The sequence below is a fragment of the Ornithorhynchus anatinus genome, unplaced genomic scaffold, assembly GCF_004115215.2.
Source record: "Ornithorhynchus anatinus isolate Pmale09 unplaced genomic scaffold, mOrnAna1.pri.v4 scaffold_481_arrow_ctg1, whole genome shotgun sequence".
In the NCBI taxonomy this organism is placed as follows: Eukaryota; Metazoa; Chordata; class Mammalia; order Monotremata; family Ornithorhynchidae; genus Ornithorhynchus; species Ornithorhynchus anatinus.
The window spans coordinates 278388-304712 of record NW_024396835.1 but is presented as its reverse complement, the minus strand read 5'-3'; the positions used below and the strand labels follow the sequence as shown (position 1 = coordinate 304712).

The 26325-nt window shown below is 44.3% G+C and overlaps 1 protein-coding gene across 5 annotated transcripts in view; it reads left to right on the top strand.

Annotated features, from left to right (window-relative positions):
• The window catches only part of AGPAT4 (1-acylglycerol-3-phosphate O-acyltransferase 4), a 162035-nt gene that overhangs the window by 29405 nt on the left and 106305 nt on the right, over positions 1–26325 (top strand). For 3 of the 5 annotated variants that reach the window (XM_029057182.1, XM_029057181.2, XM_029057183.2), the window contains one exon: positions 25417–25662. In XM_029057182.1, the coding sequence (XP_028913015.1) occupies positions 25485–25662 (178 nt within the window). In that variant the 5' untranslated portion in view covers positions 25417–25484. Of the gene's footprint in view, positions 1–2356; positions 2376–2477; positions 2502–25416; positions 25663–26325 lie in introns of those variants that run through there. The other 2 variants (XM_029057185.2, XM_029057184.2) reach the window with 2 other exon arrangements.

Here is a 26325-nt window from a genome sequence, read left to right as displayed (position 1 = left end):
ATGCAGTAGTCAAGTTTGGATATATTAAGTGCTTGAGTCAGAGTGGTTGAAGTTTGGATTCATTCAATTGTATTTATTGAGCACTTACTGTGTGCAGAGCACTGGATGGAGAGGAAGGTGCAGATTGTTGTGATGTTGTGAAGGCAGAACCAAAACTCTTCGGGGAAAGCCTGAATATCCATCAGGGGTATTCATTCAGCACTTACTATGTGCCAAGCACTGTAGTAAATGGTTGGGAGAGTATAGTACAACAGAATTAATGGACATATTCCCTAGCCATAACAAACTTACACTCTAGAGATGTAGGTGAGAGAGAGATGAGGGTTTGGGTGGGAAGATAAGGAGTTCTGCTTTGGACAAGTATCAGTGGAACACTTAAGTCTGTACTGCTTCCTACTTAGGCATGAACACCAAGTGGGACAGGGATCCTATCCTACCTGATTAACTTGTATCTACCCAGCGCTTAGAACAGTTGTTGATATATAGTGAGTACTGAAGAAATAGCATAATTATTAATTATAACCCAAGGAGAGATGTCCAGAAAGGAGGAGGAAATGAGAGGAAGAGAGAGGTCTCAGGGCTGAGCCTGGCTTCTGATTGAGAGTCATCCACGAAGAGATGGTAGCTGAAGCCGAGGGAGTGGGTGATAATGGAAAATAGAAAGGGACCCAGGGCTCAGCCTTGAGGGACTCCCACATTATTTTTTGTTTTGTTTTGGTATTCATTAAGCACTTACTAAGTGTCAGGCACTGTACTAAGCACTGGGGTAGATAGAAGCTTATCAGGTTGAACACAGTCCATGTCCAACAAGGGGATCACAATCTTAATCCCCATTTTACAGATATGGTAACCAAGGGACAAAGAAGTTATGTGATTTGACCAAGGTCACATACTGGAAAAGTGGTGGAGCCAGGATTAGAACTGAGATGCTTTCGACTCCCAGGCCTGTTCTCTATCTCGTAGGCCACACTGCTTCTCATTCTGTTTCTCACCCTGCAACTCCCTCCCCCTTCATGCACACTAGACCACCACTCTCACCACCTTCAAAGCACAATTAAGGTCATCTTTCCTCCAAGAGGTCTTCCCCAATTAAATCCTCTTTCCCGTGGATCCCTCTCCCTTCTGCATCATCTGAGCACTTGGATGTATGACCCTCTGGTATTTGATATTTGCTCCACAGTATTTATATGTTTATAAATTATATTTTATAAATTGCCAATTAATATTAATGACCATCTTCCCCTCTAGACTGTAAGCTCCCAGTGGGCAGGAAATGTCCTTACAAACTCTGTTGTATGTACTCTTCCAAATGCTTAGAATAATGCTCTGATCAGAATAAGCACTCAATAAATACTACTGATGATGATGAGGACTCTTCCTCTGTTCCCTTCCTGTCCCTTGGCCATCTCTTCCAAACACCCCTGTGTGCCTTAATCCCTTGAGGGCAGGATCCTGGCCAAAACAGGGGAAGCATTTTGTGGGCTGGGAATCTATCTACCAACTCTGCAGATACATTGTATGTTGTGCTGTGCTTAGATCTACACACTTACATCTACTTTGTACTTAGATCTACTGTGTAGATCTACAATTTAATAATAGTGATGGTATTTGTTAAGCGCTTACTATGTGCCAAGCACTGTTCTAAGTGCTACATTGTACTCTCCTAAGCACTTAGTAGAGTGTTCAATAGGTGTCCCAGGGGAAAGAGCAGCATGGTGTAGTGGATAGAGCACAGGTATGGGAGTCAGAAGGCATGGGCTCTCATATCGGCCGTGTGACCTTGGGCAAGTCACGTCACTTCTCTGTGCCTCAGTCACCTCATCTGTAAAATGGGGAATGAGACTGTGAGCCTCACATGTGACAGGGAATGTGTCCAACCCAATTTACTTGTATCCACCCCAGTCCTTAGTACAGTGCCTGGCACATAGTAACTGCTTCACAGATACCACAATTAGAATTATTATTATTAATAATAAAGAGCCCAGGCTGAGGAGTAATAGGGACCTGGGTTCTAATCAAGTTGGGCACAGTCCCTGTCCCACTTGGGAGTCGCAATCTTCATCCCTATTTTATAGAAAACTGAAGCACAGAGAAAATAAATGATTTGCTCAAGGTCACATAGCAGAATCTGTGGCAGAGCTGAGATTAGAACCCAAGTCCTTTTGACTCCAGGCCTGGATTCTATCCACTAAGACATGCTGCTTCTCATTCTCATTAATAATAAATGAAAATAAATACCACCGATTAAAGGATAAGAGAGATGGTACCTCGCAAAGCTTCAGTCATTCTAGAACACAGGGTGTGTGTGGGTAATGGAGTGATGTCATAGGTGCATTCCAGCCTGACACCTTGACCACAGAGGAAGGCCAAAGAAGGTGAGCATCCCATCAATACTTGTTTACCTAGTTCTGGCTTCAAAAAGAGTGGTTTTTGTGAGTTAAATTAGTAGTTAAATCCGATGCTAATTCCAAGCCATCACAATTTCCTCTTCTGGTCTTAAGGTAGTTCACTCTCATTGCAGTTTTATTCACCAGAGTTGCATTGTTATAGGCCCTTGTAGGGCAGGATTTACAAGTGTTTCTTTAGGATGCCTTGATGTGTAGCATGCTGGATTAAGAAAGATCTTGTCAGTACTGATGTCTAGGGCTCTTGAGATGATTGTTGATGTGGCTGAGATTTTTTTAGGAAGGATATTGAATCTGGGGAAAGAAAAGCACTTTTTCTAATGTCATTTAGGGATTGAAGAGGAACTGTGAAGAGATTTTTCTGGAAAGAACCTTAGATTCATTTATGAGAGTCGTGACTCGTTAATTATGGTTGCCAGGCTCAGAGTAAGGATCATTATTTTGAGACAGTTTGCCACTAATATGAACCTTTGGTTCTTACTAGTCTAGATGATGAAAATCATTTATGCCTATAATTGGTGTGCACAGGAAAGCAATCTCCAATCAAACTCACATGATTTCAGAAAGTGTCTGTCTGACACAGGGCTCACAGTCTAAGACATTGGAGGTCCTCAGTCCTAGTGGAAAAATCACATGCCTGGGAGCCAGAGGACCTGAGTTCTAAGCCCAGCTCTGCCACTTGTCTGCTGTGTGACCTTGGGCAATTCACTTAACATCTCTTAGTCTAAGTCCCCATTTTACCGATGAGGAAACTGAGGCAGAGCCCTATGTGGGGGAGGGACTGTGTCCAATCTGATTATCTTGTACCCACCCTAGAGTTTAGTAGAGTGCCTGGCTCATAGTAAGCAGTTAACAAATACCTTAAAAATAAAACACAGACAAATAGGTTTCTTCTCTGTAATTTACAGTTGAGGAAACTGCACAGAAAGGTTAAGTGTATTATCCAAAGTCACCCTTTGTGAGAAATTTTTTTTTTGGTTTCTATTGTTTTTTCTTTATGTGTCAGTCAGAACCCCACCACTCCTTTTTTCCTAATCAGTCATATTGAACGCCTCATGTAAGTGTTCCAGTACTAGTCTCTTGGGAAGGTACAGTAGAACAGTATAACAGACATATTCCCTTAATTTGCAATGAATCACAATGAATTTACAGTCTAGATTTTGAACCACTATGGGGTCAGAGATTAGGTCCGGTTCTCATCTGGGTATTTTTTTCCTACACGCAGTGCAGTGCTTTATACTTAAAATAATGGTATTTTTTGAGCTGTACTAAGCACTTGGGAGAATCCAATTCAGTAGAGTTAGTAAACATGATCCCTGTCTTCGAGGAATTTGCAGTCTATTGGGAGACAGACATTGAAATCATTACATAGGGGAAATGACAAAGTTTAAGGATATGGTCATCAGTTCGGTAGTAGTGCAACGGGAGAGAAGAGCAGGTGAGAGCTTAGGGGACTCAGACCCAAGACAACACAGCAGGGAGGGTCAAAGAAGGGAATGAGAGATTAGGCAGGGAGGACTTCTTTAAGGAGAAATTTTGAATGAATACTATTACTAATACTACTACACTTGCAGAGTTGAGATTAGAATCTAGAGTTCTTGGCCAACTCTGTGGTATTGTAGCTCCCAAGTGTTTAGTGCAGTGTTCTGCTCAACACGCAATAAGTGCTTGTTGAATGCCTTGGATTGATTGACAGGCTCCCAGGCCTATGATCTTCTTATTAGGATTTTACAGTGCATAGTGTCTCATTGGGGGTAGGGAACATGTCTGCCAACTTTGTTACACTCTACTTTCCCAAGTGCTTGGTACAGTGCTCTGCACACGGTATCCACACGTAAATGTCATTGATTGACTCTAAACTGCCCCTAGGCCGTTACCAATTGGACTTAAGGATTTCAACCTATCTCACTGGATAATCTGGTTCCTTGTCCCAATGTTATTTCTGTTTTATGTGGTATTTGTTAAGCATTTACTATGTGTCAAACACAGTTCTAGTTGTTGGGGTAGATAAATATTAATTAGGTCAGGCACAGTCCCCGACTCACATGAAACTCATAGGCTAAGTAAGAGGGAGAGCAGCTTTTGAATCCCCGTTTAACAGTTGAGGAAACTGAGGCACAGAGAAGTGAAGTAACTTGCCCAAGATCAAAGAGCAAGTAATTGGCAGAGCTAGGATTGGAACCCAGGTCCTCTGCCTTCCAGTCCTGGCCTCTTTCCATTAGGCCACGCTGCTTCCCAGAGAATAGGCTGCACTAACCTAAGGTGCAGTACCTCCTGACCCAGTCATAGCTGTCAGAAATCAGGTGACCCCCTCCCTCCCCACCCCAGTCCCCTCCTTAAGATGATATTGTCAATAAATCATTCGTATCTTGTAAGACAGGCCTCTAAACTGTAAGCCTTTTATGGGCCGGGAATATATCTGCTAATTCTGTTGTATTAATACTCTCCCAAATGCTTAGTACACTGTTCTGTGTATAATAATAGTAATACTAATTGTGGTGTTTAAGTGCTTACTATATGCCAAACATTGTACTCAGCATTGGTGTGGCTACAAGAAAATCGATTTGGACATAGTCCCTGTCCCACACAGGGCTCACGGTCCTAATCCCCATTTGACAGATGAGTTAATTGTGGCTCAGAGGAGTGAAGTGACTTGCCCAAGGTCACATAGGAGACAAGTGGTGGAGTCAGGCCTATGCTTTATCCATTAGGCCATGGTGTGCTCAATAAATACCATTGATTGATTGACATCTAAGTGCTCTTCATTTCCAAATGAGTCTCTTCCTGCACACTCATTTAACTTAAGTCTGTGAATCCAACTGGGCTTGGAAAGTCATGGAAATACAATTTACCAGTCTCCCCACCTCACCATCACTCTCCCTGTTGGGAATATGGAGATTTGTGTGAATCCACCAAAGAGTGGAGGCCTGTTATAAGGGATATGTATAAAACCAGGGTAATGTCCTTCGGTGAACTAGCTGACCACCGCTACAGTCTAGGAGGAGCCTGAGCAATGCATCGGTGCCTCCCAGGCAGAGTGGTTATTGGCCTGGTCACTCTGAGCCTCTTGGCTGTCAATCAATCAGTCATATTTATTGAGCACTGTACTAAGTGCTTGGGAGAGTGCAACATGATGGAGTTGGTAGGCACATTTCCCGCCCACTCCTATACACTGCATCCAATCCTCTCTCTAGATTGCAAGTTCCCAGAGGCTGGGGCTTATGTCTTTTTACTCTTTCGTACTTTCCCAATATGCTCTGCATAGAGGAAATGTTCAGTAAATACCACTGATTGATAGGCTTCCAGCTATTAGGCAGCATTCTGTTGGTTCCTTTATTCCTGTGCCATGAAGCTTCCAAGAGAAGCAGCGTGGCCTAGTGGAAAGAGAAGGGGTCTGGGAGTCAGAGGACCTGGATTCTAATCCTAGCTCCACTACTGCATTAATTTATTCTGTCATATTTATTGAGCACTTGCTTCGTACAGAGCACTGTACTGAGCGCATGGGAGAGTACAAAAGAGCAATAACAGCAGACATATTCCCTGCCTACCATAAGCTCACAGTCTAGAGGGGAATAATTATAGTATTTATTAAGCACTTATTATGTGCCAGGCACCGTACTAAGTACTGGAGTAGGTACATAGTAATTGGGTTAGACACAGTCCTTGCCCCACATTGGGCTCACAGTCATAATCCCCATTTTACAAGTGAGGTAACTGAGGCACAGAGAAGTAAAGTGACTTGCCCATGGAGACTCATGGAGGAGCTGGGATTAGAACCCAGGGTCCCTCTGACTCCCAATCTTCTGCTCTAACCACTAGACCACAGTGAAACTGTATTCGTCTTCTCTGTGATCTTGAGCAAGTCTATTAACTTTTCTTGCCCCAGTTACCTCATCTGGAAGATGGTGATCAAGACTGTATGTTCCATGTGGGATGTGGACTGTGTCCAACCCAATTAGCTTTTATCTACCCCAGCACTTAGTACAGTGCTTGCACATAGTAAAAACACTTAACAAATGCCATTAAAATATTTTTTAAAAAGTCCTGCTATATAGTACCTTACTTACTGGAGGATCACAATGTGATCCTTTGGTACACTGCCCATGTGTATCATTGATGTAACAAACCCTTTTTCAACCGTCTCTGTCAAGTTATTTCACCTAAATCCATATTTTCTATGGTATATATATAACTGAGAGACTATAACTTTGAAGTACCCTGGTGGTTCTAAGAAATGATTGCACCGTAAAGCTTAAGTGTCTTCAATAATCATCTCTGTATTTTACATTACTTATTTAGCTGAAAATCTAAATGGTTGCCGTCAATTAATTAGGGGAATTTAATGAGCACAAACTCTTTGCAGAGCACTGGAACAGTACCATAAAGTTGGGACAATAGAGTATGTGAAAAACAGTGTGACCTATAAGAAAGATCCCAGGCTTAAGAGTCAGGTGACCTGGGTTCTAATCCCAGCACCTCCACTCCTGCTATGTGACCTCAAAGAAGTCACTTAATTTCTCTGTGCCCTATTTTGCAGATGGGGATTACACACTTGGTGTCCCTCTCTCTTAGTATGTCTCCCGGAAGATAGAGAATAGTTCTGATCTGATTTTATTATCTCTTGTTTAGTGTAGTGATTGACACCTACTAAGCTCTTTATCAATCAGTAGGTTTCTTTTTTAGTACTTACTGTGTGCAGAGCACTGTACTAAGCACTTGGGAGAGTATAGTATAACAGAGATGGAAGACACATTCACTGCCCACAGCGAGCTTACAGCCTAGAGGGTCTTAACAACTACCACCATTATTATTATTAGTAATAATAATAATAATAATAATGTTGGTATTTGTTAAGCGCTTACTATGTGCCAAGCACTGTTCTAAGTGCTGGGGTAGACATAGGGGAATCAGGTTGTCCCACGTGGGGCTCACAGTCTTAATCCCCATTTTACAGATGAGGGAACTGAGGCACAGAGAAGTTAAGTGACTCGCCCACAGTCACACAGCTGACAAGTGGCAGAGCTGGGATTCGAACTCATGAGCCCTGACTCCAAAGCCCGTACTCTTTCCACTGAGCCACGCTGCTTCTCGAAGCAGCTTCTACTGCTTCTACTACTACTATTAGTAGTAGTAGTAATAGTAGTAGACATGATCCCTGCCTTCAGGTGGTTTCAAATCTAGCAGAGGACCCAAGCATTAAATTAGTTTAAAGAGATGCATAGAAGTACTATGGGATGTCAGGTTTGGGTACCCAAGTACTTACGTACTTGGAGAAGCAGCGTGGCTCAGTGGAAGGAGCACGGGCCTGGGAGTCAGAGGTCATGAGTACTAATCCCAGCTCCTCCACTTGTCAGCTATGTGATTTTGGGCAAGTCACTTAACTTCTTTATTCAGTTACTTCATCTGTAAAATGGGGATTAAGACTGTGAGCCCCATGTGGGAAAATCTCATCACTTTGTACCCACCCCCCCAGTGCTTAGAACAGTGCTTCGCACATAGTAAGCACTTAACAAATGCCATCATTATTATTAAGTGATTCAGAAGTGATGGAGTGGTGGTCTGAGATAAGGTGGAGGGATAAAATTAATCAGGGAAGGCCTCTTGGAGGAGATGCATTTATGTGACCCTCTGTCAGGCTTTTTAAACCAGCTTGAAAGATTACAAACCAATAGCAAGGATCACTTCCATTTGAGTGCATTTTAGAGACTCCTTTTTGCCACATTAACTAATCGGCCCGTTTCTCTGTAGTTATTAAAATAGGTCTTTCTTGACTTTTTTTGGCTTCTGTCCCTTTCATTCCAGTAGGTTAGAATGAGAATCAATTATTCAGTACACTCTTTCATACTTCTGGTAAATGTGCTCTAAAGTTACTTTTTTAGAGCACTTTGATTGCTCGACCCATCCCCAGGCTTTTGCATTTTTCATTCAATTTATCACTTGGTTGGGATCCATAATTTGAAAAAAGGCTCACTATTTGCTGGACGATCTTGATTTAGAAGTTGTGCTGGGGAACTGTCACTGCTATTTGCATTGGGATCAGACATTAGGTGTAGAAATTCATAGAAATGGATTTTCCTCGGGCATATCTCCTAGCTCACTTCTGTTCCTTGGTTCTTTCACATAGACTGTAATCAATCAATCAGTGGTATTTTTTGAGCACTTATTCATTCAATAGTATTTATTGAGCGCTTACTAAGTGCAGAGCACTGTACTAAGCGCTTGGAATGTACACATCGGTAACAGATAGAGACAGTGCACTTATCATGTGCAGAGAAGTGTACTAAGTGCTAGGGAGAGTATAGTACAGCAGTATTAGCGGGCATATTCCCTGCCCATAAAGAGTTTACAGTCTAGTGGGAATTTACAGTCTAGATTGTAAATTTGCTGGACTGGGAATGTGACTGTTAATTCTGTAATATTGTACTCTCCCAAGCGCTTAATACAGTGCTCTGCACCTAATGAGCCCTCAATAAATATCATTGATCTTCCATTCAGGAAGTTAGATTTTTTAGTTTGAAATGAGGTCATGGACTTGTTAGCAAACTTCTTCACCATACAAATTAAGACTACAGAAAACTGTTCAGGTCGACTGGAAGAGAAAATATGACATGATTTCAGAGCTAATCTCTGCTGGAGGTGAAGCAGCATAGCTCAGTGCATGGGCCTGGGACTCAGAAGGACCTGAGTTCTAATCCCAGCTCTACCACTTGTCTCCTTCGTGACCTTGGACAAATCACTTCACATCTCTGTGCCTCAGATACCTCATCTGTAAAATGGGGATTAAGACTTTGATCCCCAAATGGGACATGGACTGTGTCCAAACTGATTAGTTTGTATCTACCCCAGTGCTTAGTAGGGCTCCTGGCACATAGTAAGCCTTAACAAATGCCATAAACTATAAAAGGGGAGGTCACACCCCAATTTGACTTGGTCAGATTTCTAAAGTAAGTACTCTAAATATTAGTAAAGATTCCTAGTCTAATTTCAGAAATTGCAAATTAAATCTAGCGTCTGCAAAAAAAGTAGGGATCACTGTGGCCCAATGGAAAGAACACGGGCCTGGGTGTCAGAGGACATGGATTCAAGTCGTAGCTCTGCCACTTCACTATGGCTTGAACTTGCCCAAGTCATTTAACTTCTGTGTCTCAATTTCTCCATTTGAAAAATTTGTTTTCCCTTGTCTTTAGACAGTGACCCCAGTAAGGGAAATGGACTGTATCTGATTTGGTTATCTTGCATCTACCCCAGCACTTAATACAGTGCCTGGCACTTAGTAAGTGCTAAATAAATATCGTTTCTATCCTTAGTGATCATTACTACTTTGTTATACTTTGCCTAAGACTTAGTAAAGGGTTTTTTTAAGCATTTAATAAATATTATTGATTAATAGGTCTGCTGATATGGCCCCTCTAGTAGCAGAATATTGATTCATGTAGAAATAGTGTTAGTAATTGTATTTATTAAGCACTTACTTTTTGCAGAGCATTCTATTAAGTGCTTAGAAAGAATATACAGGTGGGATATCAAATGCAGTCCCTGTCTCTGTCTCTCTCAGTGGACTCACAATCTAAAAACTAAAATGGGGAGAGGAGACTGGTGACAGATTCATAGAGAAACATGCAAGAAAACACAGAGGCACCATAAATATAAAACCTAGATCAGTAATAATAGTAATAATAATTATGGTACTTGTTCAGTGCTTATGCTGTGCCAAGCACTGTTTTAAATGCTGGAGTAGATAAAAGTTAATCAGGTTGGGCACAATCCCTGTTCCGCAGAGGGCTAATAGTCTCGATCTCCATTTTACAGATGAGGTTAACTGAGGCACAAAGAAGTGAAGTGACTTAACGAAGGTCACACAGCAGACCTGTGGTGAAGCCGGGATTAGAACCCAGGTCCTTCTGACTCCCAGGCCCATGTTATATCCACTAAGTCACACTACTTCAGTAGGATGCTGACCAAGGAGGAGCAGATTCATTCATTCAGTAGTATTTACTGAGCACTTACTATATGCAGAGCACTGTATTAAGTGCTTGGAATATACAGTTCGGCAACAGATAGAGACAATCCCTGCCCAATGACGGGCTTACAGTCTAATGGTGGGAGACAGATGGGCAAAAACAAGATAACAGAATCACAATAAATAGAAGCAAGGGGATGTACACCTCATTAACAAAATAAATAGTGTAATAAAAATATATATAAATGAGCACAGTGCTGAGGCGAGGGGAAGGGAGAAGGGGAGGAGCAGAGGGAAAGGTGGCTTAGCTGAGGGGAGGTGAAGGGGGGGAAGGGAGAGGGAGCAGAGGGCGGAGGGGGAGCAGAGAGGGAGCAGAGGGAAAAGGGGAAACTCAGTCTGGGAAAGCCTCTTGAGAAAGTGAGCTCTCAATAAGGCTTTGAAGTGAGGAAGAGAGTTAGTTTGGCGGAGGTGAGGAGGGAGGGCATTCCAGGATAGCGGTAAGACGTGGGCCAGAGATCGACGGCAGGATAGGCGTAAACGGGGGACGGTGAGGAGATGAGCAGCAGAGGAGCAGAGCGTGTGGGGTGGGCAGTAAAAAGAGAGAAGGGAGGTGAGGTAGGAGGAGGCAAAGTGATGGAGAGTCTTGAAGGCCAGAGCGAGAAGTTTTTGTTTTGTGCGGAGGTTGTTGGACAACCACTCGAGGTTTTTAAGGAAGTGAGTGACATGCCCAGAGCGTTTCTGCAGGAAGATGATCCGGGCAGCAGAATGAAGAATAGACTCAAGTGGGGAGAGACAGGAGGAAGGGAGATCAGAGAGAAGGCTGACACAATAATCCAGCTGGGATATTATGAGAGCTTGTACCAGTACAATAGCCATACTGGTATGGGGGTTTTGAGGGCTCAGATCCCACTGTAACCCCGATGGCATCCACAGCAATGACTCTGGCAGCAGCTCCCCAGCCTTTGCACAGGTTTATAGGGGAGACCCAGGGCTCCTTGTCTCCGTGCCCACTGGAGGTGGTGTGGGGCAGGCTGGGATGGGGGCTCCTCGGTGATATGGATGGTCCTGGAGAGGCAACATGGAGGTCCGGTAGAGGGGTTGCTGAGTCCCGGAAAACGCGATGGAGGGATGGCAGGTCCCCGGAGGAGCCCCGGGGCCATCTGTTGGTGAGGTCAGCTGTGGCTTCAGTCTGCACAGGATGTCTGCAGAGCCCAGGGCATACTAGGGGCAGACCCTGGAGACAGTTGAATCCCTGATGCTCACAGAACATGCCAGAAGCAGGGATATTTCATGATGGGAGGGAAGTAGGTACTTAACATGGCCTTCTGGGACAATGGAGGACAGGCTGGGATGGGGGCTTCTCGGTGATGGGGCGGAGAACCGGTGCGGGGCCCCGGTGAGGCAACATGGAGGTCCAGAAGAGGGGGATGCTGAAGCCCCTGATAGCCATGATGAGGAAGCCCTGCCCCTTGAGGAGTCTCGTGGCCATCTGGTGGAGAGGTGGGCCTGGTGAATGATCAGCAGCAGCTAAGTAGAGAGCAGCATGGCCTAGTGGTTAGAGCATTGGGAGTCGGAAGGATCTAAGTTCTAATCTTGGCTCCACCACTTGCCTGCTAGGTGACCTTGGGTCACTCACTTCAATTCTTTTGCCCTCAGTTGCCTCATCTGTAAAATGGGAACTAAGACTGTAAGCTCCCCATGGTACAACAACCTTATTAGCTTGTTTCCACCCCAGTGGCTAGTACAGTGCCTGACACATAGTTGTTGGGTAGGGATTGTCTCTATCTGTTGCCGAATTATATCTTCTAAGCACTCAGTACTGTGCTCTGCACACAGTAAGCACTCAATAAATATGATTGAATGAATGAATGGAAAAAAAAGAAGTCCTTGCGAGTGGCATACAGTGCCCAGGGCACTCTGAGAGTTGAGCCCTGAGAGATGCAATGGAGAGGCAGTGGGGTCTAGGAGGATACTAGTGGGGAGAACATAGACAAAGTGAAAAGTGCTGATTACCATTTTGTCTTCCTCACCTGATCTCTGAAAACCATGGTTTGCCACAGCTGGCCACTGTGAAGATAACTGTGGACATGAGAAGTCATGTGGCGTAGTGGAAATAATACAGGTCTGGGAATCAAAGGACTTGGGTTCTAATCCCGGATCTGCCACTGATCTGCTGTGTTACCTTGGGTATGGCTGGGATGGGTGCTCCCCAGTGACAGGGAGGAGAACCGATGTGACTTCCTGGGAAGGCCACATGGAGGTTTGGAAGAGGGGGATGCTGAGGGCCCTGAGAGCCATGAAGAGGGGGCTGTCCCATCCCCGGAGTCATGTGGCCATCTGGTGGAGAGATGGGCCTGGTGAATGATAAGCAGTAGCTAAGTAGAGAAGCAGCGTGGCCTAGTGAATATAATATGGGCCTGGGAGACAGAGGACCTGGGTTCTAATCTTGGCTCCACCACTTGCCTGCTATGACCATGGACAACTCACTTCAATTCTCTGGGCCTCAGTTACCTCATCTAAAAAATGGGGATTCAGACTGTGAGCCCCATATGGGACACAAAGACCGTGTCTTCCCTGTTTATTGTATCTATCCCCTGAGCCTAGTACAGTTCCTGGCCCATAGTAAGTGCTTAACAAATCACACATTTTTTTTAGACTCTCCAGCAAGCTTTCCTGTTGATCTCTCCTCCAAACCTAATCTGCTACTGACCTTTTATTTGCTTATCTTTCCCTCCCTTCTGCATCTTTTCTATTTGCTCAATCAATCAATCAGTCTTATTTATTGAGTGCTTACTGTTACGCAGACCTTCATCTTATATCTACCCAAGCTTGGTACATCATTTCACGCTGATGATCTTTTTCAAATGGTAGAGACAAATAAAGCTAACACATCTGGAAAAACTGTTTCTAATTACTGAAAATGATATGAGCGTGGTTGTACATAAGTGCTTTGTTAAAAAAAAAAATGCTTCACCCCCAGTTCTGTGAGCTGAGCATGTATAATCGAAGCCCTGCCAAGTGATTGGGCAGGAAACTTATGCCTGAAAGTCCATGCCAGTTCAGGTTTATTTAAATCCATTACCAAATTTCTCCACTGTCTCTACTTGGCAGTAGGAAATTAATCTGAATCTGCCCATATTTGGTCCAAGTGATTTATCGGGTGCCCATGGAATTAGTGTGCCCCGCCCAATTAAATGGAAAGTTTTGGAGAATGAGGGAATAGTTGCTTCTTGAAGCTCAGCTCCTAGAGTGCAGGGATCGTGTCTATCCAAGCTACTGTATTGTACTCAATAATTATTTATAGAGTACTAATTATATGCCAAGCACTATGCTAAGCACTTGGGAGAGTACAATGCAACAGAGTTGATAGACCCATCACTACCCACAAGGAGCTTGACACCTAGTTCAGTGCTCTAAATGCAGTAAGTGCTTACTAAATACCACTGATTGATTAGTGGGAAAGGAAGAAAATCCTGTGAATGGAACTTCCCCATAATAGTCCAGTAAAAGTAATGGTGGCAGTGGTTTTAAATGCAGCAGTGAATTACATCAGTTTGGGATCCAAGGCTGAAGACTGTTTTAGCCCTGTGTATGGACCCTGGACTTGTTTATACTCTGAGGACAGCCAGCCTCTATCAAAATTCTCCTCACATCTGCCAGTCACTCTTCCCCCTTTCCAAGCCCTACTGAAGGTGCACCTCCTCCAAGAGGCCTTCCCAGACAAAGCCCCCTATTCCTCAACTTTTCCAACCTTCTGCATCACCTCAACTCACTCACTTTGTTCTTTCTCCCATTCCCCCCCCCCCACGGCACTTATATATGTATATATCTATATTGATATCTGTTTACTTGTTATGATGTCTGTTTTTCCCCCTCTGATCGTAAACCCATTGTGGGCAGGGCTTTTCTCTCTTTATTGCTGTACTGTACTTTCCAAGTGCTTAGTACAGTGCTCTGCATACAGTAAGCACTCAGTAAATACAAATGAATAAATGAATGAATATTCTCAAAGAGTATTTCAGTCCACACTCCAGTAGAGAAGGGAATTCATTTGACCCTATTGTCCTTTTTTAAATTGAGGAGGCTAATCAGAGGGAAATGATTGAACAGATTTCATATTGAACTTCAAATCACAGCTGCTATTAAGTTGTAAATCAAAGTAAATCACACGTATTTATATAGCTCCCAAAAGTCAAGGATTTTTGATAAGTGAGCTGCCAGCTTAATGCAAATTATGTGGGATGGCAGGGGATTTGAAAGGGGAAGAAAGGGGAGAGAAACATGGGTGGGAGAGGAAGACAGCAACTGCTTAGTGTAACAAGAGCTGGAGAATGAGAAAGTTTTGAGCTAAGGCAGTGGCTTGTGAAACAATTTAGGGATGAGCAAAAATGAACTTTCAGAATGTGCTGGTGTGTGAATTCCTCCTTTGGCTAAGGTTTTTGGTTAAGGTACAAGAAAGGCGGAAGGCAATTAGGTTGTTTGCATGTGCAATACATCTTGTAGGAGTCATAGATTTTCTAGTCATAATTAATAATAATAATTATCGTATTTATTAAGCACTTACTATGTGCCAAGTATGGATACAAGGTAATCAGGTTGTCCCAGGTGGGGTTCACATCTTAATCCCCATTTTATAGATAGAGTAACTGAGGCACTGAGAAGTTAAGTGACTTGCCCGAGGTCACACAGCAGACAAGTGGTGGAGCAGGGATTAGAACTCACATCCTCAGACTCGCATGCCCGTGCTCTTGTCACTAGTCCTTGCTGCTTCTCTAGTAGTAGACAGAAAGCCTTGAAGCAGAGAACAGCAGCAGCTGATCTGTAAGTCATTCAAATTTACCTTTTGAAGCAGTAGTTATTTGCAGTAGTAGTTACTTCCTCTAGACAGGAAGCCTCTTGTGGGCAAAAAATGTGTTACTTTCCAAGCGCTTAGTGCAGTGCTCTGCACAAAGAAATCATCAATAGATATGATTTTTTGATTATTTGGAAGTTATTGTGAAACAGCTTGGCCTGGGAGACAGAGGACCTGGGATCAAATCACTGTTCTGTCACTTGCCATAGTTAATTTCTCTGTGCCATAGTTTCCTCATCTGTAAAATGGAGATTCAGTACCTGTACTTCTTCCTAGGTAGGCCATGAGCCCCCTGTGGGACAGGGAGTATGTCCAACCTGATTAACTCATTTCTATCTCCAGAACTTGACACAATGTAAGCATTAACAAGTACCACAGTGATGATGATTATTATTGGAATACTTTGGTTCAATCAGAGGTAAAATAATAGAAGTGACACTTTGTTGAGTCGTTTAGACTGTAAACTCCTTGTGGACAGGGAACTTGTCTGCCAACTCTGCATTGTACTCTCCCAAGTGCTGAATACAATGTTCTGCATATAGTAAGCATTCAATAATGCCATTGATTTGTATTTCAGGGTAATGTTCTGCTTCTAGTAGCATAGTATTTATTGCAAGTCACTGGGAAAAGTGAAACAAGCAGAGTCATCTTTTCTGACCTTAGGGAGTATACTCTCTAACAGGAGTAATAGCATAGACATTTAAAAAGAATGGAATCAGAATAAATAATTGCATGTACAGTTGAATAGTTACTTATATTCAAGTGCTGATAATGTGTGTTCATGCATATTATCAATGATACTTATCGAATGCTTGCTGTATGCAGAACACTGTACTAAAGGTTTGGGAGAGTGCAATAGAGTTGGTAGCCACATCCCCTGTCTACAAGGAGTTTACAGTCAAGAGAGGAAGTTGTTGGGTTAATAAAGCTCAGTGTATTGGGATTCATGTAGGGAGGGTTATTAAAAGAAGGTGGGATTTTAGGAGAGCTTTGAAGATAGGAGAACTGTGGCCTGGCAGATTGGGTGTTGTTTGTTTTGCTTTATGGTACTGATTAAGCACTTTCTATGTGCCAAACACTGTTCTCAGCACTGGGGTAGGTTCATGTCAACTGGGTCGGACACAGGCCCTGAGCCACATGGAGCTCACAGTCTTAAGTGGGAAGGAGAGCAGGTATTGAATCCCCATTTTACACTTGAGGAAACTGAGGCACAGGGAAGTTAAGTGACTTGCCCAAGGGCACCCAGCAAGTAATTGGCATAGCATTTGGTAGAGCCAGGATTAGATTGCAGGTCCTCTCACTCCCAAGCCCCTGCTATTTCCTTTAGGCCATACTTTTTCCCTAACCCTACTTAGATTGGAGTTGGGGAGGGACTTCAGGCTGGGAGAACAGGGTGAGCAAGGGGATGGAGGCGAAAGAATTAAGGCTTTGGGTACAACCAGACGATGAGCTTGGGAAGAAAAAAGAGGGCTAGTTGAGGAGGAGACGGGTAAGAGAGCCGATACTTAAGATGGAGAGAGCTGGTGGAGAGAGCCAATTTGGGAAGTTTTGCTTGAGGCAGTTGAAGGTTTTCGCAGAAAGTGCACGGGCTTAGGAGTCAGAAGGCATGGGTTCTAATCACGGCTCCACCACCTGTCAGCTTTGTGACTTTGGGCAAGTCACTTGACTTCTTGGAGCCCAAGTTACCTCATTTGTAAAATGGGAATGAGGACTGTGAGCCCCAAGTGGGACAACCTGCGTGGCTCAGCGGAAAGAGCACGGGCTTTGGAGTCAGAGGTCATGTGTTCAAATCCCGGCTCGGCCATTTGGCAGCTGTGTGACTTTGGGCAAGTCACTTAACTTCTCGGTGCCTCAGTTACCTCATCTGTAAAATGGGGATTAAGACTGTGAGCCCCACGTGGAACAACCTGATTCCCTTGTGTCTACCCCAGCGCTTAGAACAGTGCTCGGCACATAGTAAGCGCTTAACAAATACCAACATTATTACATTATTATTATTAACCTGATTAGCCTGTATCTACCCCAGCACTTAGAACAGTACTCTGCATATAATAAGCACTTAACAAATACGAACTTTATTATTATTACTATTACTTTGGAGGAGTGAAACATTTCAAAAAGATCATCTGTGATAGTAAAGATTGGCAGGAGGAGAGACTGGAGGCAGGGAGGCCAGTGAAGAGGTGGTTAAAATAGTTTAGCTGCAATATGCAAGAGCTTGTTTTTGTAATTGTGTTTATTATTAATGCTAATAGTGGTATTTTTAAGCACTTATTATGTGTCAGATACTGTCCTAAGGGGTGGGGTGGAAACAAGCAAATCAGGTTGGACACAGTCCCTGTCCCACATGCGACTCACAGTCTCAATCCCCATTATAGAGATAAGGGACCTGAAGCAGAGAAGTGAAGTTACTTGCCCAAGGTCATAAAGAAGACAAGTGGTGGAGCTGGAATTAGAACCCAGCTCCTTCTGATTCCCAGGCCCAGACTCTATCCTCTTCCCAGGTTCTATACTCTGGGCCATGCTGCTTCTCTGCTAAATTCTATTAAACATTTAATTGGTGCAGAACACTGTACTTACTAAGTGATAGGAAAGAGTTCACCGGGGTGGTCATGGTTTGGTTGGAGAGGAAGGGGCCATTGAGGATATGTTGGATAGATTCAGCAGACAACTGAGTGTGAGAGCTGAAAGCCAGAGAGGAATCGAAGAAGGTACCGAGGTTGTAGGCTTCCGTGACTGTGAAGAAAGTGATGTCATTGGCAGAGATGCAAAAGTTAGGAGGAAAGAGGCCCGTAAAACAGTACTCTTCTGTAGCCTGTGTTAGCATGGGCCAAATTGAGAGTGTCACACGGAGTTGCAGTGAATGTCTCCTTATGGGCAGGAAACAGATTCCCCCTCTAGATTGTAGACTCACTGTGGGCAGGGAATGTGTGTATTTATTGTTATATCATACTCTCCCAAGAGCTTAATACGGTGCTCTGTCACTGTAAGCACTCAATAAATACTGTTGATTGAACGTCCCCTATCTGGGTAACCCAGGAAAAGGCTGCTTTCCCTCTCATTAAGACAGTGTTCTCCAGATCCATCAATCAGTGGTACTTATTGAGTACCGCCTCTATGCTGACCACTTTACTAGGGGCTTGGGAGAACACAGTAAGGTAGATAATAATCATAATAATTGTGGTATTTTTTAGGGGCTCAGAATGTGCCAAGCATTCTACTAAGCACTGATGTAGAAATAAGCAAATCAGTAGATACAAGCAAACACCGTCCTTGTCTTACATGGGGCTTAGAGTCTTAATTCTCATTTTACAGACGAGGTAACTGTAAACTGACTTGCCCAAGATCTCACAGCAGATAAGTGGCAGAGCTGGAATTAGAACCCAGGTCATTCTGACTCCCAGGCCCGGCATCTTTCCACTAGGCCATGCTGCTCCCCACCTTGAAGGAGCTTCTTCTTTCTTTCTTTCTTTCTTTTCTCTCTTTCTCTCTTTCTCTCTTTCTCTCTTTCTCTCTTTCTCTCTTTCTCTCTTTCTCTCTTTCTCTCTTTCTCTCTTTCTCTCTTTCTCTCTTTCTCTCTCTCTCTCTCTCTCTCTCTCTCTCTCTCTTCTTTCTTTCTTTCTCTCTCTCTCTCTCTCTCTCTCTCTCTCTCTCTTCTCTCTTTCTTCTTTCTTTCTTTCTTTCTTTCTTTCTTTCTTTCTTTCTTTCTTTCTTTCTTTCTTTCATTGAGCACTTACTGTGTGCAGAGCACTGTACTAAGTGCTTGGAGTCTAGTTGACCAGGCTGTGAACCAAGGGAAGAGGAGTTCCCCTGAAGATGAAGCTCCCTCTGCTGCCCGTGGTGTGGGCCGAGGGTCGGGGAGAGAGAGGAATGTCCAGTCATTTCCCAGGCCACTTCTCAGCTCCGTAATCCTCACCCTGCTTTCTGGGACTGGTAGAGTGAGATGAAGGAATCTTTGTGGCACCAGATTCCTCCTCTAGTTTGTAAAGTCACTGTGGGCAGGGAATGTGTCTATTGTTTCATTGTACTCTACCAAGCCCTCAGTGCAGTGCTCTGCACACAGTAAGCACTCAATAAATATGATTGACGGACTGACTGACAGACTAGCTTGGCTTTTGCTCTGTTTCCTGTTAGTGTGGCTTTTCCTATCCCCTTTCTGTGCCAAATGAGCAAGATGTGATTAACATCCCGTGGCTGGGTGGAAAGAGCAAGTCAGGAGTCTACTTTTCTGCTGTACCTCAGCTTTCTCATCTAATAAAATGGGGGTTCCAGTACCTTTTCACCTTTGCTCTTAGACTGTGCCCCACCCCAACGTGGAACAGAAACTGTGTCTGATGTGATTATCTTGTGTCTAACCCAGCACTTAATAATAATCAAAAACTGTAATTTTAGTAAGTGCTTACTGTGTGTCAAGTACAGGTCTAAGCTCTGGGGTAGATAAAAAGATAATCAGGTCCCACATGAGGCACACAATCTAAGTGTGAGGGAGAACACGTAATAAATCCCATTTTACAAATGAGGTAATTGAGAAGCAGTGTGGCCTACTGGAACGAATGTGAGCCTGAAAGAGCTCTTCTCTTCCATATGACCTTGAGAAAGTTACTTCACATCTCTGTGCCCCCGTTACCTCATCTGTAAAATGGGGATTAAGACTGTGAGCACAATTTGGGACATGGACTCTCTGTCCCATCTGAGTATATTGTACCTACCCCAGAGTTTAATATGGTGTTTGGCATATATTATGTGCTTAACAAATACCATTAAAAAAATACCGAAACCAATAAATTAAGGCCCAGAGCAGTGACTTGCCCAAGATCACACAGGTAAATGTCAAAACAGGAATTAGAACCATCGAAGCAGTGTGGCTGGTGGATAGAGCCAGGGCCTAAGAGTCAGAAGGACCTGATTTCTAATCCCAGCAATGCCACTTGGCTGCTGTGTGACCTTGGGCAAACCACTTCACTTCTCTGTGCTTCAGTTACCTTATCTGTAAAATGGGGATTAAGATTGTGAGCCCCATGTTGGATATGGACAGTGTCCAATCTGATTACCATATATCTATCGCAGTTCTTAATATGGTTTCTGGCACAGAATAAGCACTCAACAAATACCATTGAAAAACAAACGAACAGTGAACAGGCACAGAGAAGTTAAACAGCTTGCCCAAGGTCACACATCAGGGGCCAGGTAAGCAAGCCAGGTCCTCTAACTCCCAGGCCTGTGCCCTATCCACTAGGCCACACTGATTCTTAATCCAGGTCCCCCCAGTAATAATAACTAATAATATTTGTTAAGCATTTACTACGTGGCAGGCATTGTTCTAAGCACTGGGGTGGATTCAATCAAATCAGGTTGGACACAGTCCCTGTCCCATGTGGGGCTCGCAGTCTCAATCACCATTTCACATTAGGGGACTGAGGCCTAAAGAAGTGAAGTGGTTTGCCTGCGGTCACATAGCAGACAAGTGACGGAGCTGGGATTGGAACTCTTGACTGGCACCAACTGAGCTGTGGCCTCAGAAGCAAGGGCTTGTGAGGCTCTGAACACCCGTGCTGCATGTCTCTCGCCTCAAATATGCCATCCTCAACTCTCCTGGCTGCTTCCAATGACAACAAAGGCCACGGCTGATCTCTTCTCAGAAGAGCAGGTTCTAGCACAGATCCTGGCTGCTGTGAATGATGCAGGTTTCCCGAAGTGGAAGCAGAACAGCTGCTCCAGACCACTTAGACACTCCATCCTTACATACTCCATCCTTACACACTTCTTCATCCTCGTGCCCTCTCTGGCCTGCTCTCCTCCAGGCTAAATCAGCACAGTTCCATTGGACACCTTCCAAATTCTCCATGTTTCACTAATCTCAGGTTGTAGCAGAGTGAAGGCCGCCTGGCCTGTCTTGGATCTGGGGAGAACTGTTGTTTTATCACTTGGGACTCCCCTCCCTGGCCTCTCCCCCTGACTGCCCCACCCCATGGCCCTGTTGAGCGTAGCAACTGAGCTGTGTGGTTTTGTGCGGGTAAACTGTGTCAAATGGCAAAATCGTCTGACCTAGTTCAACGTGCTAGTTCCCCACCCAGCTACGTGCATGGAAATGTAAATGCCCTCGGTAATGAGAATAATTCATTTTGGAGGAGTTGATTAAACCGCACCCAGGGACAAAACTCATGAAGAATTTCTAGGCCAGATATCTCAGAGCAGTACTCTTGCCCAAGTATCTTCATTAGAGATGTGCTCTGATTGCCCAAGACTTCACTCCCATAAGTCTCCCCCATGACTGGCTGTGATCCAAGGAAAAAGCTCAAAATGTCTGGTACCTATCTGAGATATCCATGGGAAGCAATGTGGCCTACTGGAAAGAGCATGGGCCTGCGAGTCAGAGGACATTGGTTACAAACCCAGATCCACCATTTATCAATCATATATATTTAGCACTTACTTTGTGCAGGGTAATCAATCATATTTACTGAATGGTTATTATGTACAGAGCCGCTTACTAAGTGCTTGTGAAAGGACACTACAGTAGAATTAGCAGATACGTTCCTTGCCCATAACAAGTTTGCGGGGGAAACAGACATTAATATGAATAAATTAGTAATTTATAATATATAATTGAAATATATGTAGATAAGTGCCTTGGGTTTGGGGGTGGTGAGAATATCAAGTTTCCAAAGGTCACAGATTGAGGTGCATAGATGATGCAGAAGGGAGAGCAAACCAGGGAAAAGAGGGACTAATTGCCGAAGGCCTCTTGAAACAGGTGTGACCTTTGTGTAATACTTTGAAGGTGAAGAGAATGAGGGTCTGGTGGATATGGAAGGAGAGGGAATTTCAGGCTTGGGGGAGGACATGGGAAAGGGGTCAGCAGCTAGATAGACGAAATTGGGGCACAGAGAGTAAGCTAGTGCTAGAGAAGCAGAGGAGATTAGTGAGATGAGGTAGGGTGAGGTACCATACTAAATTCCAGGCTTGGGGGTGTGCAGCATAACAGAGCTGGTAGACACATTCCCTACCTACAGTGAGCTTACAGCCTAGAGTGGAAGATAGACATTAATATAAATAAATGCACTAGGGATATATAAATAAATGTTGTGGGGCTGAGGGAAGGGGGTCAAAGGGTGAAAATCCAAGTAAAAGGCGATGCAGAAAGGAGTTGGAGAAGAGGAAGTTAGGGCTCGTTTGGGGAAGGTTCTTAGTGATGTGCCTTCATTAAGGCTTTGAAGGTGGGGAGAGTGATAGTATATTGAATATAATAATAAATTATTGTGGCATTTGTTAAGCACTTACTATGTGCTACACGGTGTACTATGCGTTGTATGGGGTGGATACAGGAAATTCTCAGTCTCCTTCGCAGGCGCCTCCTCCCCCTCCCATCCTTTAACTGTTGGAGTTCCTCAAGGGTCAGTTCTTGGCCCTCTTCTGTTCTCCCTTTACACTCACTCCCTCGGTGAACTCATTCGCTCTCACGGCTTTTACTACCATCTCTACGCAGATGACACGCAGATCTACATCTCCGCCCCTGTCCTCTCCCCCTCCCTTCAGGCTCGCATCTCCTCCTGCCTCCGGGACGTCTCCACCTGGATGTCTGCCTGCCACCTAAAACTCAACATGAGCAAAACTGAGCTCCTCATCTTCCCTCCCAATCCCGGTCCTCTCCCAGACTTCCCTATCACCGTGGATGGTACGACCATCCTTCCCCTCTCTCGGGCCCACAACCTTGGTGTCATCTTTGACTCATCTCTCTCGTTCACCCCACACATCCGATCCGTTACCAAGACCTGCCGGTCTCACCTTTACAATATTGCCAAGATCCGCCCTTTCCTCTCCACCCAAATGGCTACCTTACTGCTACGGGCTCTCGTTGTATCCTGGCTAGACTACTGTGTCAGCCTTCTCTCTGATCTCCCTTCCTCCTCTCTCGCCCCGCTCCAGTCTATTCTTCACTCCGCTGCCCGGCTCATCTTCCTGCAGAAATGTTCTGGGCATGTCACTCCCCTTCTTTAACACCTCCAGTGGTTGTCTATCAACCTCTGCTCCAAACAAAAACTCCTCACTCTGAGCTTCAAGGCTCTCCATCACCTTGCCCCTTCCTACCTCTCCTCCTTTCTCTCTTTCTACCGCCCACCCTGAACGCTCCGCTTCTCTGCCGCCCACCTCCTCACCGTCCCTCGGTCTCGCCTATCCCGCCATCGACCCCTGGGCCACGTCTTCCCGCGGTCCTGGAACGCCCTCACCTCCGACAATCTAATTCTCTTCCCCTCTTCAAATCCCTACTTAAAGCTCACCTCCTCCAAGAGGCCTTCCCAGACTGAGCTCCCCTTTTCCCTTTGCTCCTTCTAACCCCCCTTCACCTCTCCTCAGCTAAACCCTCTTCTCCCCCCTTTCCCTCTCTTCCTCCCCCTCTCCCATCCCACCCCCTCAGCACTGTACTCGTCCGCTCAACTGTATATATCTTCATCACCCTATTTATTTTGTTTAATGAGATGAACATCACCCTGATTCTATTTGCCATTGTTTTTATGAGATGTTCTTCCCCTTGACTCAATTTATTGCCACTGTTCTTGTCTGCCTGTCTCCCCCGATTAGACTGTAAGCCCGTCAAAGGGCAGGGACTGTCTCTATCTGTTGCTGATTTGTACATTCCAAGTGCTTAGTGCAGTGCTCTGCACATAGTAAGTGCTCAATAAATACTATTGAATGAATGAAATCAGGTTTGCCACAGTCTCTTTTCCCACCTGGGGCTCACAGTCTTAATCCTCACTTTACAGATGAGGTAACTGAGGCACAGAGAAATGAAGTGATCTTGGTTACAGCAGAGAAGTGGAACCAATGATCTTCTGACTTGCAGGCCTGTGCTCTGTCTACTATGCCATGCTGCTTCCACATGAAGAGGGAGAGGGTGTTCCAGGACAAAAGCAGGATGTGGGCGAGGGGTCAGTGGTAAGATCGAGGTAGTGAGTAGCTTGGCATTAGAGGAGCAAAGCAGGAGCAACGTGCAGCTGGATTGTAGCAGAAGAGCAGAGAGGTAAGTTAGGAAGGGGCAAGGTGATTGAGTGCTTTAAAGTCGATGGTAAGAAGTTTTTTGCTTGATGCAGAGCTGGATGGGCAACCACTGGAAGTTCCTGAAGAGTGGGAAAACATGGACTGAATGTTTTTTGGGAAAAAATGTTCTGTATTGGAGAGTGAAATGTGGACTGGAGTGGGAGGAGACAGAGGCAGGGAGGTCAGCGAGGTGGCGGATGCAGTAGTCAAAGCGGGATAAGATAACTGTTTGGATTAATATGGTAGCAGTTTGGATAGAGAGGGAAGGGAAGATTTTAGCCATGTTGTGAAGGTTGAACCAACAGGATTTGGTGACAGTTTGAATATGTGGATCGAATGAAAGAGAGATTTGCGTTGAATGAGAAACCAGGCCATACTTGTCTGCTCTGTGACCTAGGACATATCACTTAACTTCTCTCTGACTCAGTTATCATACCTGTAACATCAAATTAATTCTGCCAGCCACATATAAGACATGAAGTGTGTTGGACCCCACTGCTTAGTACAGCACCTGGCACATAGTAAGCACTCAACAAATACCATAAAAAAAGAAACCTTCCCTCAGAGAGGAATGTTTAGGAGTGAGTCTCTTGGGCTTCTCCTTCCGTTCCAATCAATCAATCATATTTATTGAGTGCTTACTCTGTGCAGAGCACCATACTAAATGCTTGGGGAGAATATAGCACAACAGTATGATAAACATACCCCCTGCCCACAACTACCTTTCTCTTTCTATGTGGAGCTAGCTTCATTGACCGCCACTGGTGACTGTCTGTTTCATTTTGCAATCACTGTAATTTCAAAATTGTTGTGTGTGTTTCTCTCTGCCTTACCAATCAGTTAACCTTGTCTTCACATCACCCAAACTGCTGTCTTTCCTCTAGTGATAGAGGAATAAATGTCTTAAATAAATGTCTTTTCAAAAAGCAGTCAATTCCTGTAAGCTTTGATGAATGCCCTGGATTATCAACTGTGAACTCTTGACTGGAATTTCGTCTTGGGCAGGGAATATGTCAACTCTGTTAGATTGTACTCTCCCAAGTCCTTAGTGAAGTGCTCTGCACACAATAAGCATTAAAGAAATGCCATTGATTAAATTCTGTTTCATCCTTTAAAATATACATTGCTAACAGCTGGTCTCTCTTGATTGTTTTTTTTTTCAGGCTTTTTCCTGAGTTCTCAGAATATACATATTCCAGAGGAGTATTTTTCAGAGGTCAATACAAAAAACATGAACCTCATTGGGTTTTTGAAGTCCCAGTTTCTGTGCCATCTCCTCATATGCTACATCTTCATCGTCTCAGGACTCATCATCAACACGATTCAGCTTTTTACCCTCATCCTCTGGCCCATCAACAAGCAACTCTTCAGGAGAATCAACTGCCGGCTGGCTTATTGCATTTCAAGTCGTAAGATCTTTGGTCTTTTATCTATTGGGTTTTTCATTCAGTGAGGAGGGGGTTTCAGACTGTGTTGTGGAGGGAACTTTGTTCACCTCGTTCTGATGATGTGACACTGGAGGAATCATTCAGTTTTGATGTGTGTATAACAGTAGATATAACGTACTTTGCCTGGTAGGGAAGGATCAGTAGCTAGGCTATTACAGTTGCTCTTGGTCTTCCAGTCTCTCAGCTCCACTCCTCCCACGGGTGACTCTAAAGGATAGCATTGAGGAGAAGCAGCGTGGCAGAGAAGCAGCATGACTTAATGGAAAGAGCATGGGATTGGGAGTCAGAGGATGCAGGGTCTAATCCTGGCTCTGCTACTTGTCTGTCGGTGACCTTGGGTAAGCCTCTTAACTTCTCCGTGCCTCAGTTACCTCATCTGTAAAATGGGGATTAAAAATATGAGGCCTACATGGGACAATTTGATGTGCTTGTATTCTTCCCAGCACTTAGTACAATGCCTGGCACATAGTAAGCACTTAACAAATACCATTATTATTATTATTATTTTTATTATTATTAATGTCTGTCTCCCCCTCTAGATTATAGGCTCACTGTGGGCAGAGAACGTATCTGTTTATTGTTGTATTGTTCTCTCCCAAGTGCTGAGTACAGCACTTTGCACAC